This window comes from Onychostoma macrolepis, chromosome 02, assembly GCF_012432095.1.
Source record: "Onychostoma macrolepis isolate SWU-2019 chromosome 02, ASM1243209v1, whole genome shotgun sequence".
NCBI lineage: Eukaryota > Metazoa > Chordata > Actinopteri > Cypriniformes > Cyprinidae > Onychostoma > Onychostoma macrolepis.
In genome coordinates, this window is record NC_081156.1 from 14,253,076 (window position 1) to 14,271,828 (window position 18,753).

Here is an 18,753-nt window from a genome sequence, read left to right on the forward strand (position 1 = left end):
TCACTGATTCAAAACGGGCTGCAGAACTGAAAAAGTAGATGTATGTGTATCAAAGAATTATTTCGGATTAATAAAAAATGTCCTGGCCCTTTCTTTCCTTTTCCTTTTTGTTCTTTCCAGCTCCAACTATTATATCACTGCAATGAGTGAGAAAAGTTATGTCGCTGACAAAATAATTATATTTTGCAGTATTGATTTTGTTTTTCTTGTGTTGCTAGTAGTAATGCAAAATTATCAAAAATCCAAAAAAGCAAATTTGTAAAAATTATTTGTCATCATCAAATATAAGCTACTTACATCTTATGAAGTCAACACAGTTATGCTGGAAATATGGAGAGAGAGAGAGAGAGAGAGAGAGATAGAGAGAGAGAGAGAGAGATAGAGAGATAGAGAGATAGATAGATAGATAGATAGATAGATAGATAGATAGATAGATAGATAGATAGATAGATAGATAGATAGATAGATAGATAGATAGATAGATAGATAGATAGAGTGAGAGAGAGTCTTGACTTCATAGCAGGTAAATTATTGAAAAGGACCTTCATGTTGCCAGGTTTAATTTTTCTTAAAAATTTGAAGGTGTTGACAAAAAGCAGGTATAATATACAATATATGTTATTACAGTTTTTAGAATTAAACTTTTCCTTGTGCCAGGATATAGTATTTATATTATGAGGTAGAATAATGTAATGTAATGTAATATCTATATGAAGTATTAAGTTATATATTATATTATATTATATTATATTATATTATATTATATTATATTATATTATATTATATTATATTATATTATATTATATTATATTATTATAAAAATATGTCTGTCAACAGTTGTTTTAGAGGGTGTGCTTTTTAATGTAATATCATAATTTTAAAAATAAAATAAAAAGGTCAAATATGGTACATCTGTATTAAAAATGTTCTAGTGATCATCTCTGATTAATTAGAGTGCAAACGTTACTATTTTAAAACTAATAGCAGGAAAATTTGAGCATGTTTTGCCCTGTGTATGAAAAATCTGTGATAAACACATCACAGCCACAGTAACTCAAAGCTGTAGCATAAACATCTGCCATTAATCATAAACAGACTCTAGTACAGAACAAAATGTAGTTCAGATAAAAAGAGAAATCCAGCTACGCTTGAACCGAAACAATGCCTCGCTTAAGATTCCTGAAGTTCTCTCGCATTGGTGCTCAGAGAAAGAAACTGTTTAACATTAGCATATTTACATCTCTGCGAGTTGATTTCTGTCTTTGTAAAATGTAAATGAGTTTCCCCTCCGACAGCGCTGTGTCCAGATAGAGCTGCATTAGCCCAGTGTGCCGTACGCTCCAGGGTTCAAAGAGAGGGCCACGCTCCCTGATTAAATACCCAACAGTATGGGGCTGCAATCATACATTTTTGTACCGGTGCACAATTTCCTTCTTATTCTCATACAATCAACGAGACCTCCCCCTGTTCCCTACAGTATAAGGGGAGAGACAGAAACATACAGATGGGGAGAGCGGAGGGGGTGATCCAGACTGAAAGACGGGGAAAAATAAATAGGAAGCAACGACAGACAGAGACAGACAGACGGAGAAAGCCAGCCATAGAGAGAGCACAAGAGAGCGTGTAGCAAACAGTGTGATTAAATGATATTGCCTTGCGTTAGTTCACACAGAGGTTAGCTGCCAGGAGGCAGCAGGCTGTGATTAGCTTCATATGTGTGTGTGTGTGTGTGTGAGAGAGAGAGAGAGAGAGGTAGCACAGGGCTCGTTTAGAGCCTCTGCAGGAGCACAATGGCTTTGTGTCCTGTTTGAGGGGGGAAACAGCTCCCGCTTCCCTCACAACCATAACAGAGCTGAAGGGAGATGGAAAGGAATAGGGTACCATTAGATGCCTCCTGACCTGCTCTGTCCATTTAGTCTGCATTTGAATGTCTTGTGAGGCTTATAGGATCTCCCGGCAGAAAAAAAAAACACAGCTTGGGAGCGGAGATGTGGTGGGGCAGGTGATGTGCAGGTGACCCGAGTCTGAGTCTAACTGTAAGGGATAGTTCACCCAAAAATGAAAATTCTGTCATAATTTACTCACCCTCAAGTAGTTCCAAACCTGTGTGAATTTCTTTGTTCTGCCAAACACAAAGGAAGATATTTTGAAGAAAGTTTGTAACCAGGCTGTTTTGGGGCACCATTGACTTCCATAGTATAAAAAAAATACTATGGAAGTCAATGGTGCCCCAGAACTGCTATGTTTCAGAATATCTTCCTTCGTGTTCAACAGAACAAAGAAATTCATACAGGTTTGGAACTACTTGAGGGTGAGTAAATGATGACAGAATTTTCATTTTTGGGTAAACTATCCCTTTAATGTCATTTCCAGATTCACCTTCTGTCCCATATTCTGGAATATGACTTTCTTGCTTACTTGGAATACAAAAAGTGAAATTCTGGGGACTATGCTGCTCTTTGTTGTCTATATAGTTATGATGAAGTGTAAACTAAACTCATGTAATCTGGCCATGTGTTTCCTTTGTTTCATTTGTTTTCATTGGTTTGTCTTGTCAGGTGTTTCTCAGTTCTGTCTTGCCATTGGTTCATTATCTTGAGCATGTTCAGAAATATCTATATATAGGCCTCATGTTTCTATAGGCTTAGCTTTGTTATTGTAACCTTCTGTTGGTGAATATTGTTAAGCCTCTTTATAGTCAAAATCTAGCGCTCCACTTTGTCATGTTTTAGTTTTGTTTGTTTTGTATTTTGTTCAATAAACTGCACATGGGTTCTCAACTCGACTCTCTATCAGTGGACTTAACGTTACAGAAATATCACAATGGTAATATTTCTTATTTTATTTCTTTATTTAATAATAACAATGACAACATCAGCAACAACAATTAAAATTGTCCCATATTGTGCAAGCCCTAATATCAACTTTCAGCCCTGAGTTTTTTAAAAGGTAAAAAGAGGGGTTCATTCACAAACAGGACATTACTACATTTCTCATGAACGCTCCAAGGAGATCTAGGACAGGCGTCAAGTTAGAGAATAATGACTTGAATTTCTGTCTGTTTCACACTTTTATGGTCTTTACTGAAGCTTAAAAGCTTTGGTCCCTGTTCAGGATAATTGCATGGAAGAAGCATGGAAAACAGCATTTTCTCATTTTGTGTTTTGCAGAGGAAAGAAAATCACATGGGTTTGAAACAACACAAGGGTCTGCAAGTTATGACTTTTGAAATCAGGAGTGAGTTTTTCAGCAGTGCTTTTTAAATGTTGTCTCACCTGTCCACAGGCCAATCCCATACCTCTCTCTCCCATGCCATGAGGACAGGACAGGTTCAGCTCCAGAGCATCAGCTTTAGAGTCCTGTTAAGCAAAATAATGAGGTAAAACACCATCAGCATATTGTCACTTGTGTAATTAAATATGTGCAAGAATAGTTGCAGTGCAAAATTACATTTACAGACAAACAAATCCAAAGCAGAAATATCGGTAACACAATACAGAGTAATTACCTAATTAAGTACTTAGTAGTAGCTATTGTACTTACATGAAACTATGCTATGGAACAGCATGTAATTACAGTTTGTAATTATGTAGATGTAATAGGCAGCTACTGTTACACATATGTAACAAGCCGAGTCTGTTACACAGCTACTTGTACACTTAGGTACAATCTTGATACACTTTATTTTAAGTAGCGTATGCCTGTGTAATATTCTGTAATTTTAATGTAATTAGAAAGGTATTACATGTATTTAAGCCGTGTACTGGTGGGTTAAATCAAACTAAGGTGCAGCTGGATAAGGTGTACAGTATAGATACACATGAAGTACATGTTACATGACTATGTAACATGGAGTCTGTTACATATGTGTAACAGTAGCTGCCTATTACATGTACATAATTACAAACTGTAAGTACAGGTTGCTCCATAACTTAGTTACATGGTAAGTATTTTTTTTCCATGTAAGTACAACGGATACTACTAAGTACTTAACTAGGTAATTACTCTGTATTATGGACACCTCAAAATAAAGTGTTACCGAAATATCTCATACAAAAGACACATGGTCACTTCATGCATTTTTGTCATGACCATGACAAGACCAGGTGTAAACGCCCTACAAGATGCATTTGAGACTGATAATGCTCCGATCACTCAAACAAGCTCAGGAGGTGGTTTGAGATGCATGCAAGACGAGATTCAGCCAAATATGTAAGCATCATGCAATCGTGCAATCACAAAACTCAAACAATAATTGCCATATTAGGTGAAGAAAGCTCTTATTATAGTTATATATTTCCAAGTTTAAACGTAATATGCACATCCAATCAAATAGCAATTCAGTTGTGTGTCATAAATGATTTTTCATTTAACATTTATAAAATATATCTCTATAAAAAAACAACAACAACAAAAAAAAACATTTGTCATTAAAATCAAGACGTAAAAAAGTATTTGTTTACAAATTCCACTTGGTTTGATATTTTGCGCTGCAATAAATAGATCTTTAATATATTAAGATGTTCAAATAGTTTTTGGGGCCAGTGTATGTAAAACAGCCTCCCAGAAACTGCACAAAGAAAAAAAGTCAAATCTGTAACAAAGAAAAAAACACCCTGAGCACTTCCCAGCATTCAAAAAGCATAAAATGGTGTTCTTAAAATAGACCCAGAAGAACTCTTTGACATGTCAAAGCTGCCACAGAGTCGTCTTATAAAAAAGGGAAGCAGAAAAAAGGCAGCCCAGGTGGATGGGGAGCGGGTGAGTGAGCGAGGGTGCTGGAAGTGGGAAAGCATTCAACAGGCAATTATGCTCTGGCGGCCGTTCTGAACCGCACTGAAATGGGGAGAGCCAGAACGATTTCTCTGCTACACACCCTACAAACCTGCTGCTTCAGACACACAGCCATGGCTTTCCTAAAGCCTGACAGCCATTAGAGAGGAGAGAAAAAAAGAAAGAGAGGGAGAGAGAGATAGTAAGTAAGAGAGCGAGAGAGAGAGAGAGTGATTTGGCTGGGTGTGAGAGACACAAAATGACAGACAAGGCAGGCAGGAGACAGAACTGTGCAAATCTACTCCAAGGTGTGCTGGTATAAGGTGCACAATACTTTATATGGCCAAAAATATGAGGACATCTGCTTTGTGAACATTTCATTCCACAAATGATGGAGAATAATATGAGGTTGGTCCGTACTGCAATAACACACTCTTCTGGGAAGCGTTTCCAGTAAATGATGGAATTTGTCAGTGGCTGTTTCCTTCCTGCATCCACATGACCATTACTGGGGTCAGAACTGATGTTGGGCGATAAGAATTTTGAATGAAGAAAAAAAAAAAAGTGTTTTATACATTTAATCTGCAGCCATTCAATTTAACACTTTATTTTACAGTCTGTTACACGTTACATGTACTTACTATAATAATAACAGTACATTATGCATAATTGCATGCAATAACCTTTAACCAAACCTTAATTAAATAATATTACTCATTACTTAATTATATAATTACACTGCATCAAGTACACAAAATCATTTTTATTGTAAAATTACATAATTTTACATTTTATATGTAAGGAATAATTATGATCCTGGACCACAAAACCAGTCATAAGGGTCAGTTTTTTTTAAAATTGAGATTTATACAAAATCTGAAAGCTGATAAATAAGCTTTCCATTGATGTATAGTTTGTTATAGGACAAACCATACATCAATATTTGATCGGACAATATTTGGTTGAGATACAACAACAACAAAAAAAAAAATCACAATATTGAGTAAAATCGCCTTTAAAGTTGTCCAAATGTAGTTCTTAGCAATGCATATTACTGATCAAAAATGAAGTTTTGATATATTTACAGTACGAAATTTACAAAATATCAATGGGACATGATCTTTACTTAATATCCTAATGATATTTGACATAAAAGAAAAATCTATAATTTTGACCCATACAATGTATTGTTGGCTGTTTCTGCAAATATACCCCAGCGACTTAAGACACTTAAAACAATTGATGACGGGCCATTGAATTATTGGAAAATAATGCACACCGGAGGTGGTGTTGCGGCCACAATGCGAACCAGAGTGTGTGTTGTTTTCTAATAATTCAATGGAGTGGAATCAATTATTCCGCTTCTACTACGGTTACCACACCTCAATATATTGTTATTGTTTGTTTGTATTTCAAGAAACTCGTTTCTTAAGTTTTTGCCCTTAAAACACTTCTGTGAGTAGGATTAATTTATTGATTATTTATCTCATCCCAAGCCTCCGTTGCTAATTCTAAAACATAATTTTAGACTAAGTAACGGAGACTTGAGTTATTGATAGTATGATAGTCATGTAGTTATTAATGCAGTTAATGAGAGAGATAGAGAAAGAGAAAATAAGCATGTATGAATTTCGTTATTACCTTGTTAGTGAGAAATGAAACATGGAAATAATTTGTTGTTTTTAACCTATTGTTTACTAGATATTTTGCTTGATCAATGTATTTGTGGGTTTTGGTTCCTCTACTGTTTTAGGCTGTAAGGGCCTTTGAAACAACTGAAATCATTTGGACAGTGTAATACAGTCAAGACCTGCCTGGAATTACTTAAGCCATGCGTTTTCCTGAAAATAATTGCACACCTTAGAACATTCGTCAACCAATCAGATCAAACGTATTTTTCTGTCTTTCTTTTTTGTTAATGTTTATGAAAGTTGGCACACCAAGGCTACATTTATTTTTTTCAAAAATATAGTAAAAACAATAATGTTATGAATTAATATTTTTTACAATTTTAAGTGTCATTTATTCCTGTAATGGCAAAGCTAATTTCTAATTTCTTCTTCTTATTTTTTTTTTTCAGTATTTTTTGATGAACAGAATTTATTTGAAATTCTTTCAAAATTAATTGGAATTTTTTAAAACAACAACAAAAAATAAAACTGCTTTGTGACCCCAAACTTTTAAATGTGTGCGTGTATATATATACAGTATACAAACCACACTCACACACACACACACACACACACACATATATATATATATATATATATATATATATATATATATATATATATATATATATATATATATATATGTATTAGTGCTGTCAATCGATTAAAAAATTAATCGCGTTAATCACAGTCATGGACTGTGATTAATCATGATTAATCACAAATTTAAAATACAAGGATTTACCTGTAAATGTGTTGAAAAAGAAATGTATGACAAACTAGTTTAAGGAAACAGAACCTTTCACACTTTCGCCAAGTATGAGACATAATCCTTATTATTCTTTTATCATTATTCTTTTGTTTTTATTCAGCCATTATCAGCCTTTATACTGGCAATAAAACGTTTACCAAGCCACATCGCTTCAATCCCAGTATACATTTACCCAACTATTATCAAAAGTATTTCTAAATAAATACAACAAAACATTTATTGCAACCGTACGTGAAGTATTATGACAAAATGCATTATAAAGAAGAATTGGACCTGTTCTGCAGCTGCATTAGAGCTAACTAACATTAGATGCTAACATTAGCATCATGCTACATAAGACAATTTATGAGATTAATAGTACACTTTTACTCAGAACTCACTTCAAACCACCACTGAGTGTTTGTAATAACTTCCTTTTACGATCACATGTGGAATTTGGTCGTTTACTGTTGTTAAAATATGCTATTTATAGCCTTTTATATCACTGCACAAATTAGCATTTCAGATGCACACATTCATTTAAAGAAAATCACATACAGACCATATCTATCGTAATTGTGTGTTTATTATCTTATATAATCTATAGTGGCTGTTGTCATGTTTATTTCTGCTGTGTAAAAGCCTTAACGTATGCTCTGGCTGAAACTCATTCCAAGTATAATACACATTAGTAAAAGGATCTATTTTTATTTTTATTTGTCTATATACACTTTGGGCGGCCGCGGTACATTAAAAAAGTAGCCCAAAAAACCGCAACCCACGGCTCAGTAATTTTTTCCCGCGACTGTATTTTCAAAATAGCCCACTTGCCGCTACCCTGGCAACACTGATTCGCTGTACCAAAGTCTCTTTAAGACAGGTTTAATACCTTTAAGGGGATTCTATAGTCTTTGGCTGTACCCTCATCACACAATGATAGATGACCTTCCGGCTGCGATGTCTGGAAGAAGTTGCGTTAATCCGCGTTAAAAAAATTTACGCATTAAAAGTTTTTGATTAATCGCATGCGTTAACGCATTAACGTTGACCCTAATATATATACAATGTGTGTGTGTGTGTGTATGTCAATGTGTTATAACTTCCCTAAAGGGAAAAACTAACATGACTGTGAAAATAACAGCCCTACACTATTCTTATTCCACCTCCATCAAACTTTACAGCTGGCAATATGCATGCGTGGAAGGTTGGGAATGTGGGTAGCCCTCTCTGTCAGATTCAGATTCTCACGTCAGTCCGAGATCCGTTTGTCAGACTGCCAGATGGTGAAGAGTGAGTGATTAATCAGAGAATGTATTTCCACCGCTCCTGAGCCTGATAGTGACGAGCTCTTCGCCACTCCAGCTGATGCTTGTCGTTGCTCAGTGGTGATCTTAGATTTGTATGCAGCTGCATGGCCACTGAAACCAAATTTATAAAGCCCCTGATGAACCGTTCTTGTGTTTCCAGAGGCTGGTGGACTCAACAAGGAGAGTCGCAACCAAGGACAGATGATATTTACACACAATGCACCTTAACATTCAGCCCCTTTCTGCGTTTTCCACGGAAATATTTTGACAGAACTGAAGTAATTTTATTTGTGAATCCTAACAATGGCAAAACGAAAACAAGAGCATCACCTGTGTGTCATAAGAAAGAGCTTTCATGTACCTCATACATCAGAAAACTTCAAAGCTGATGACCTCTTATCCAGAAATAGTAAAAAGTGCATCACATCAAAGCTCCCCACTTGAACAGGAAACAAAAGCCAACTGTTGCGCTTGTCGAGACGAAGATAAGTACTTGCATGTATAGTAGATTTCCATTTGTAAGCCTAGATGATTTCGGTCTTCACATATGGCCCAGGCTTTGAGCTGTGACTTACCTGCAGGACTCCGAAAAATGATGTTTGTGTGTTTGAGTGAGACAGAGTGAGTGGAGGATGTCTGGATACGCTCCATTAGACAGCCAGAGGCCTCAACACAAACACTGATCAGACCTGACACTAACTTTGACAAGAACTAACCACTCCAGTGTGATCAAAGCCACGCTGCCCGGCACAATCCAGCTCATAGCTACATCAAGGCAACTTTGATAGACAATTCTGTTGGGCCCTTTAACACTCTGCACTTCTTTAATGAATGAATTAATGATCGGCATTAAGAAATTTCTCGGACCCTTCTCTCAGCTAAAGCAAGAATATGCGAGGCTTCCTCGCCACAGAAAGGCTGCTCTCATATCTTCTGTGTCTTTGTAAGATTCATAAAAGCAAAGCATGTTTTGAAAAGTGAGCATGACGCATCAAAATTCTGATTCAAATGCCTAAAAGCTTGAGTCCAGTGAAAATCAGAGTAAAATGCCCTGGTATTAAGATCAGTTTCAAGTGGTTACAAGCGGTCAGTGCTGATGGTCAAATTATTTAAAACTCAGAGTAATACACTGATGTAGAAAGTGACATACAATATAAAAAAAAAAAAAAAAAAAATATGGGGTTGGTAAGATTTTTAATGTTTTTGTAAAAAAGACTCCCACCAAGACTGCATTTTTTTTTTTTGTAAAAGTAGTAATATTATGAAAATTATATTAAATCTCAAAATAACCATTTCATATTTTAATCTTTTTTTTTTTTTTTTACATTTTAAATGTCATCTATTCCTATGATCCAAAACTGAGTTTTCAGCAGTGTCACATGATCTTAAGAAATCATTCAAATATCCTGATTTTCTGCTCAAAACATGTTTTGTTATTAATCATGTTGAAAACCGTTATGCTGCTTAATATTTTTGTATATATATATTTTTTCCCCCAAGATTCTTTGATGAATAGAAAGTTCAAAGAACAGCATTTATTTGAAATTGAATATTTTTAACAGTGTAAATCTTTACTGCTACTTTTGATCACTGTAATGCATCCTCGATAAATAAAATGTTTAATTTCTTTCCAAAAAAATAAATAAAAAAATCTGAATGACTCATCATTTTGAATGGTAATGTATATGGTCATAAAATCAGAAACGCTACATTCATACAGAGCAGTGTTTCAGACTGATTCAAGCCATAGACTATTCATTCAAAGATCTGATTCACAGGTTTATTCATTTGTTTCACTATACTGTTTGCACTGAACAGTATGTTTCTGACTCACTAAAAAGAATCAGTTCATAAGAGACATTCATTTTGGGAATCAAATTCAAATACTGATCACACTGAATGCTCTTGATTCGTTAAAAAGAATCGATTCATAAGTACTTTAAAAAGAAAGACGTTTTGTATCATTATTTTATGGAACACTGTATTATTATTACATCATTATACATTATTCAATAGACAGCCCTTAATATCAGATGTAAACAGGGCCGTAGTGTGGGTTGTTTTGTAATGTGTATTATATCACAGGCATGTTGAGGAGGAAGAACGATTTTAGAGTAGAATGACTTGACATGATTGTACATGAAACTTCCCACTAAACTCCCTCACAAACATGTCTTCCTCATTGGTCTTGAAGCTTACTGTCACTCCAGCCTCCTCGCTGCACGAGCCAAATCTTCTCCTGGGTTTTCTCAATGTAAACGCACATGTGTGTGGGTTCGCTGTGCGCATTTGTGTGTGTGAGTGTGAGGGCGTCGAGGAGATAAACTGGAAGGTACGAGAGCGTACGACACCTCAATTAGAGCACCAGCAGCAGTAAGTGTTAGTGATGGCAGGGTCCTGTCCACATTTACATACTGTACGTCCTGTCTAAATCAGCAACGGTTGTTTACATACAGAACTAAACAGCTCCAGCGGGAATTATAACACCTCAGAGAACACACACACACACACATACACACTTACGTCGAATGCAATAACGTCAGTCTGCAGAAACCCTCAAGTATACATTAAATAAGCAGCTCGCCTGCATTTGTGAATTTTAGGAAGAGGTGCTTCAGTCTCGTTAGAACAGAATTTGTCAAAAACTGATTGGGGGTTTAGAGGCATGGTTGACTCAAAAATAAAAACTGTAATTTACTCATCCTATTTGAAACCTGTATGCTTTCTCTTCATCCGTCTTCTATTTATTTAGGACAAAAAGTATTATAAAGTATAATAAAAGTAGTTCATACTAGTGGTTTTAAACTGGGGGTGCAGACTGCAGGTCTAATCAGTTAAAGGTGAAGAAAAACATACATATTACATATGTTCTATTCTGTTCTATTTTATTCTCATTCCAAATTTTTATTAAATTTTTGGAAGAAATTAATGATTTTATTGAGCAAGGATGCATTAAGTTGATCAAAAATGGGCAATAAAACAGTGTATCACAGTTTCCACAAAAATAGTAAGCAACTGTTTTTAACATAATGATTTCTAAAGAATTAAGTGACAATGAAGAGTGAAAATTCAACATTAAAAATTGTACTGTCCCAATTTTTAACTGGTATATTATATACAAATTTCTGTCATGAAACTCTAGATGGCACAGATTGATAGGTTCTAACTCAATCTGATATAATCACATCATTATTCACATCTTCAGAAACCCTCCTCCTTCCCCAGCTCCACCTGTAGAGAGCTGCTACAGGGTAATTTCATATATGATATACACAATGGTTATTTCATGTTATATCTGCAGCAGCAGTATTTCCTGCATGTTTACAGCAGCATGTCTCTGGATGTATTGGCAATAGAAAGTAGCTGTACTTGCTCTGCCGCAGCAGTGTAGCAGATCTATTCCGCCAAGACCAAACACATTAACATTGCCATGTTTACTACCACAAACTCTCCCAAGAGATGACATGACAGAAATTATATTATGGTCAATTTGCACAGCCACAGTGGCAAGTACATTCTTCAACATTTTTCCTTTTGTGTTCCACAGAAGCAAGAAACACCAATATGAAGTGGGTAATTGATGATAATTTGGCTGAATTATCAAGCCTTTGTTTGGCCATTTGACAAAGAAAAGCACACTTAGCTTGTCAGGGTCAGTGTGATTATGATAGAGGAAGAGGGTTTGTTCCGGCTATGGCAAACATACATTTTATAAAGTTTTACAACTTCTCATTCACAGTTTGTGAGCACAGTTGGCTTCTGTCACCCGAAAGGCTGAAATCCAATGATACAGTATCTAATGCAAATTTAATGTAAAAGCCTCTTTCCACAGAACCAATGAGGCTTTACACTATGAATATGGATGTGACTGTGTTTGTCACTGTGTTGAGAATGCATGTGATAAACAAATGCTTTCGTTGTGTGATATGCCAAGGGGAAAAAAAATCCTTCACATTAAAAGACTTTCAAACATGTAAATGAAATGGATATCTTGAAGAACAAGATCTTCAGAACATTAACTAATTTCATGGATTCATGTTTCATTTACTTTTCATGTTTCCAATAAGCCTGATTAATCTCTGAAGTTGGGAGATGTGTAAGGAACAAACAGAGCAAACTTGCCAAACACAAACACACACAAGGAATGGCAGCTTACCTCAGCCATCTTTGCCAGCACAGTCCAGTCAGCTTGGATGTACCCGCACATAATACTGGCAATGATAATCTAGACAAAGAAGAAAAGAGTCTGAGGAACAGAAACAAACCTTAGGGGGAATGAAAATGACTGATGAAGTGCGATTTCACCTGATGCGCTTGCACTAAACCCGCCACTTTTTCCAATCCACATTTATTTATTTCATTTTTTAACAGCCCGGCTTCCAGCAAAAGCTATTACCCCACCTTAAACTGTGCTGCTTTATAATTCAGTGCATTTGTAGACGCCCAGTGGCATGTACGTATTATTAAAACAATAAAAACATCACGCTGACGGCATTATTCAGCTCCTCTGTGGCAAGGCAGGATTTAGCTGTATTACTCTCACTGTATGCGGAGACAATGTAATCGCACCATAAAGCGGAGAGATATACGCCACGTGTCTTCTCCTCGCTGGGTGCTTTTAAGGGAAACAAATCGGCACGGAGGGCGCTGGGAGAAACGCTTGGCGGCCAAAGCGTGTGTTGAAGTTTATGAGTCCATCCATCCTGGATCTCGCCGGGACCTGGGGGACCTGTAGCGCCTCTAACCCCACCTGCTCTCACCCGCTCACCCCTGGGAGCTCCACTCAACCACATACTGAAAGCGGCATTCAATGTTTTATTGGTGTCAGGAGAATAACTGAGAACTGGGTCTCTGTTTATACATGTATATCTGTAATATACTGTAAGAGCAAGTCAACTCTTTTTGCTGATAAAACGTGAAGCATGAATGGATTTTTCCTTTGAAACCTTTACAAACGCATTATCATACCGTCAGATTACACAAATGCCTGGCTAGAAAAGTGCTGATGTTAAATTGGTGTCAGGTGGACAACTGAGGGCCGGATCTCGGTCTATACATGCCTATCTGTTATATACTGTAACATAAAGTCAGTTCTTTTTGCTATCCAGCATTTACAAACTCGAGTTTGAGATGAATGTGAATGTGCATGCATGGCATTGCTCTACCCTTTTTTAATCAGACAGAAAAAAGGGAGTGAGAGAGCCAGGCTGCGTCTCTAAGAAGCAGGAATCACCCTGTTATCGCTTTAATAATGCTGTGCTGAGGTAACTGAGCCCATCCGCCAACACTAGCAACACTGGCCCTCTAGGGACCCCCATTGCTGTGGAAACTGTCAATCATGTGGTGATATGAGGAAATTAAAAAAAGAATTGGGGGCGGGGTCGCAGCTTCTTCTTCTATGCGCCACGTTTATTCTTCAGTCGCAGACTTGTTCCTAACCTCTAGTGAGCCTCGCAGAGAGTGTGTTTGTGGGGCTGAAATGTGTGAGCCGGTATAATTTGACATTATTGCGGTGGTTTTGTTATTCATTACGCTTCTCTGAGTATTCATTTCATCCAGCGGCGTGTGCCCATCACCCCTGACCACGAACCAGTCACACGCTGTGATGAGCTCTGACGAACACACACTTCAACGCTCCCTAGAGTGTGGCCCGTGCGGGTCACGACATGCTGACGAGGAGCATTGGGGGAAAATGGAAATTGTAGATAGTAAATGGATATAATGGGCGTGTTGAATAGCTGAAACCTGCACAAATTCGATGAGCATTATCAATGAGAGTCTTACTGAACTATTCTGTGTGTAGATTATGTTTATCTCACTGGATATATGACAGATGCTCTGTTACAAAACTGAGTGTGCTGCCTACAGAGGAAAGTTTTTAAGGGAGCATAGTTAAATGTAGGCATTTTAATTATGATTCCTCATGAGATGCCTTTTTTTGCCTCTAATATATTCTCTTTGGAGAAGGCAATTCTGGGATGCACTGCAGAGAGAAGGGAAAAACACAAATCCAAGATGATGGACGAGGTGAAATGAGAGAAGTGTTGACCATAAATAAACTTATTTCATTCACAAAGTAGTTCAGTATAAATAAAAACTGATTCATTTACTCACACCGTAAAAAGAATGCTTCATGCAGCTATTTCTAAATTAACTGGTTTGACAAAAGTCACACAGATTTAATATGACTGAATCAAATTCACTGGCTTACACCAACAAAAATCATTTTTGGGGTTAGATGAAGTAGAATTAACTCCTTAAAGGGATAGTTCACCCAAAAATGAAAATTCTGTCATTAATTACTCACCCTCAAGTAGTTCCAAACCCATAAGACCTTCGTTCATCTTCAAAACACAAATCTGAGAGCTTTCTGACCCTTTATAGACAGCAATGTAGTAGCTTCATAACATTACGGTTGAACCATTGATGTCACATGGACTATTTTAACGATGTCCTTACTACCTTTCTGGGCCTTGAACGTGTCAGTTGCATTGCTGTCTATGCAGGGTCAGTAATATCTCGGATTTAAAACAAATAAATCTTAATTTGTGTTCCAAAGATGAACAAAGGTCTTACGGTTCGGAGCGACATGAGGGTAATTACTGATAGAATTTTCATTTTTGGGTGAACTATCCCTTTAAGGTAAAAGCTATGTTGTGCAATATTTGTGAGTGTTAGGTACTGTAATTTTTACCAGAGTAAACATGTTGTTAGCTTAGCAACATGCTAATGTCAAATAGTGCGTTCATACCTTGTCATAATTTTCAGATTAATCTTGCATTAACATTACCAAAAGCCAACTATAGGAATTATTAAACAGAAACATTTTACTGCTGAAGCTGCCAACATTTTGATTGTTACTGCATGATTGTAACGTTACCGACCTATTGAATTCTACTGAAATAAATCAGTCACATAGATATTGTTTTGTTTTTGTTTTTTACTTTATTCAAATGTTATCTTAACAGCATGCTAACTTCAAACTCTAACTTAAAAAAAAAGCCAATTTGTGTGGCATGCAGAGTTACTACCTAGGGCATTATGACATTCAATTTAGGTTTGGATGTAGCCTAAGAATATAGCTGCCTATGTGGACATCAAGGTAAATGCCAGTCTGAAAAAAATAAACCCAGAGACACATCTGTGTGAAGGAGGGATTCAAGGGGTTAGTGTGAAAAGTGACGTTGTGCTTCATAATTACACCCTGTAATTCAAAATTAATCTCACCCTTGAGTGAAGCAGGCAGACAACAAAAGTTGAGGAAGTTATTTTGTGCTCAAACGGGCTGTCTCATTGCAAATGATTAGAGAGAAAAGAGATGGCTGATTGCGATGAAAAGAACACTACAAAAAGCTATTGTCATCTGCCTGCAGAGCGACTGAGAGGAGGGAGGAGAAGAGAATGAAGGCCTTGGAAAATCTTCTATTAGTGAGATTCTATTACACAATTACTCGTGAAGCAGTTAACATGCACAGAGCAAAAGCGACTCAAATTACTGAGGGACAGAAAACGAGGGAAAAAGATGGCACCTCTATTATGGAGAATTATGGCTGTTGATAAAACACTGACAGGCTCCCCAGCCACAAAAAGTGAGAAACAAAGTAATGAATCACATTATGAGAAAACTTCTGTAGGAATAAGAGTAAAAGAGAGGGAGAGATAGAGATGAGATAAAGACTAGCTGAAAGTGAACTCACATTTTTGGGGAAGTCGGCTTTGAGTTCGGCCACGCTCTTGCACCAGTAGGCGGCTGTTTTTTCACTAATGAGCTCGATGTTGAGGAACGAGCCCTGGCCAGGGCCGAAAATGTGACCTGAGGTAGTCCCACGCACGATTCGCGGTGACACATTGGTCACCAAATCCTGCAGGAGAGAGAAACTTTGTCACTGTTCGCTAAACTGCAATTAGCACTGAGAGAGCACACAAACCACATTCACTAGGCTGAAAGTGATCAAACTTGGAGCCTGAATGCATTTTTCCTTTGGAACCTTTACACACACATCTGTACTTTCTTTATCAAAATGTCAGATTCCACAAATGCTTGCTATATATTCATGATATAAGCATCAATCAAGCACATTTCAGCCTTTTTTCACAATTAAGAGAAAACTATGATAAATGAATTGATAAGAGCATGGCCCATTAGTAAGAGCAATTAGGATTCATTTGCATGTGTTAATTTGGAGCCACACAATTTTAAACAATTAAGATAACCAGAGCTGACACGTGCACCATTTTATATGGGGGCACCAGAGGCAAGATAACACATGACCAAACAAAACTTAATTTTTTTTTACATTAGGGTCAGATGTGATAGACAAGTACAGGCATTTTCAAACATTTCAGTCCTCGGGACCCTCAAATATGTATTTTATATATATATATATATTTATTTTTTTTATATACTGTAGCATCTTTAAGGTTGCTTTTCAAGGTACTTTACAAAAACAGAAAAATATAAGGCAAGTGTAAATAGTGATAGATGCTATTTACACTAAGTGCAAATAGCGATGGATTCTATTTACACCAAGTGAAAATAGCAGTATTTTTTAACAATACGCTATTTGCACTAAGAGCAAGTATATAAAAATAAATGCCTTTCTGATGCGATATGAGATTTGAAAAGGGAGAAAAAAAAGTTAGGTAAAAAGGAAGGCTCGAACTCGGGTCGATCGCATCAAAAAGCATCTACGCCACTGAAACAGATGCTGAATGAATGTCTTTTTTTTAGTGTTGACTATCCCAATTACACGTTGGTGGGCGGAGTTAGTGTAAATAGCCTTTGCCAACAATGCGGGCTATTTGCACTTAGTGTAAATAGACACTCTGAAAATATAAAGGCAGCTATATAATGTCATGTATAAAGACCCACTGTGTTAGAAATATTAAACATGATATAAACATCTCCTAAATTAAAGAATTGACTTCAATCTTGTACTAGATAATTATTTTATATACAGTATATATATATATATATATATATATATATATATATATATATATATATAAAATTACAAAAAATCGTAATGTTATAAACTAAAGATGTCGTTACAATTTGTAATTTCATGACTTCTAATAGCAGAATGTATAAGTATTAATATGAAATTTGGTAAATGTTTTTAAATTATTCTGTTAATCATATTTAATTAATATCTCAAGTTAACTTTGACAGCCCTAGACAATATATTATGTAATTTATTTTTCTCTGTAAATATTCTGTGGACCCCTGTGACTGATTGATTGTAAATTGATTTCTGTTACGATTTATACAAACATATTTTTCTGCCTCCAAAACAGTAAAACATCTGTAGCCATGTGAGCTTCTGAAAATAACTACAGCACAATCTGTTACCATACCTACTGCAAGTTTCCTTTTGAAACATAGGAAGAGAAAATCATCTTTATTACAATGAAACACATGTGATTTCTAGTGAAACTGGAGCATCTTCCGATCACAAACGCCTACGTGAAACGCCTCCAAACGTGACAAATTTTGTTGCCTGTGGTTTGTAGCTTCTGTTTCAACACAACATCTGCCTTCAAAACTAATACCTCAAGTGTCTCCACAGGAATGATATACATTGCTTAAGTTAGAAACTAAGCGTAGCTGCATTGCTGATAAAAGAGACGTGTGGACAAATTGTTTGGAGGACGTTTGAAATGTATAGAGGTAATAAGAGAGTAGAAAACGCTGCGATTACCAAGTACATATACTCGCATTACCCACATCACCACCTACATTTACACTTTCAGTGTGAGTACCCTCTTTAAGGTAATGCGTGTGAAGGATATCCAGTGGTAAGTAAATAATCTCTGGTTCTCTGAGCCCATTAGCATGCGTTAACCTGTCAAACATTAGCCTGGGTTGAATTCACACACTTCTTTTGTCAGAGATGAGGTCAGTGGTTAGCTGTGGCCGCGTGTGTGGCGTTCGACAAACTGAGGGGGTTATCAGACCGGCACAGCCCAGTAATCCCCCCTTTTAAGCCAGCACCTCTCCCAAAAGGAACACACATGATAAGAGAGTGATCAAATGTCGAGCCATGCGCCACACTCAAGCCTCCGAGGAAGCCCTCGGATAGGCCAGCCTGGAGGCATATTCAGGGTAATTACAGACGCCGCGGTTACGTCGTCCCGATGAGCTGCCAACCCCCGCTTCCTCTTTCTCGTTCTCCTCAGAGAAAATCTCTAGTTAAATATTAGTCTGCCTGCCATTTAAACAGTCCAGCTATTTTTTAAACTGACACAGGAA

The 18,753-nt window shown here is 36.7% G+C and overlaps 1 protein-coding gene across 1 annotated transcript in view; it reads right to left on the reverse strand.

The window, feature by feature from the left end:
- Positions 1-18,753, reverse strand: part of dpydb (dihydropyrimidine dehydrogenase b) — a 132,790-nt gene that overhangs the window by 41,889 nt on the left and 72,148 nt on the right. Inside the window, exons 14-16 of the mRNA XM_058764469.1 lie at positions 16,199-16,363; positions 12,658-12,726; positions 3,276-3,359 (exon numbers count right to left, since the gene is read on the reverse strand). Coding sequence (XP_058620452.1) covers positions 3,276-3,359; positions 12,658-12,726; positions 16,199-16,363 — 318 coding nt within the window. The remainder of the gene's footprint in view (positions 1-3,275; positions 3,360-12,657; positions 12,727-16,198; positions 16,364-18,753) is intronic.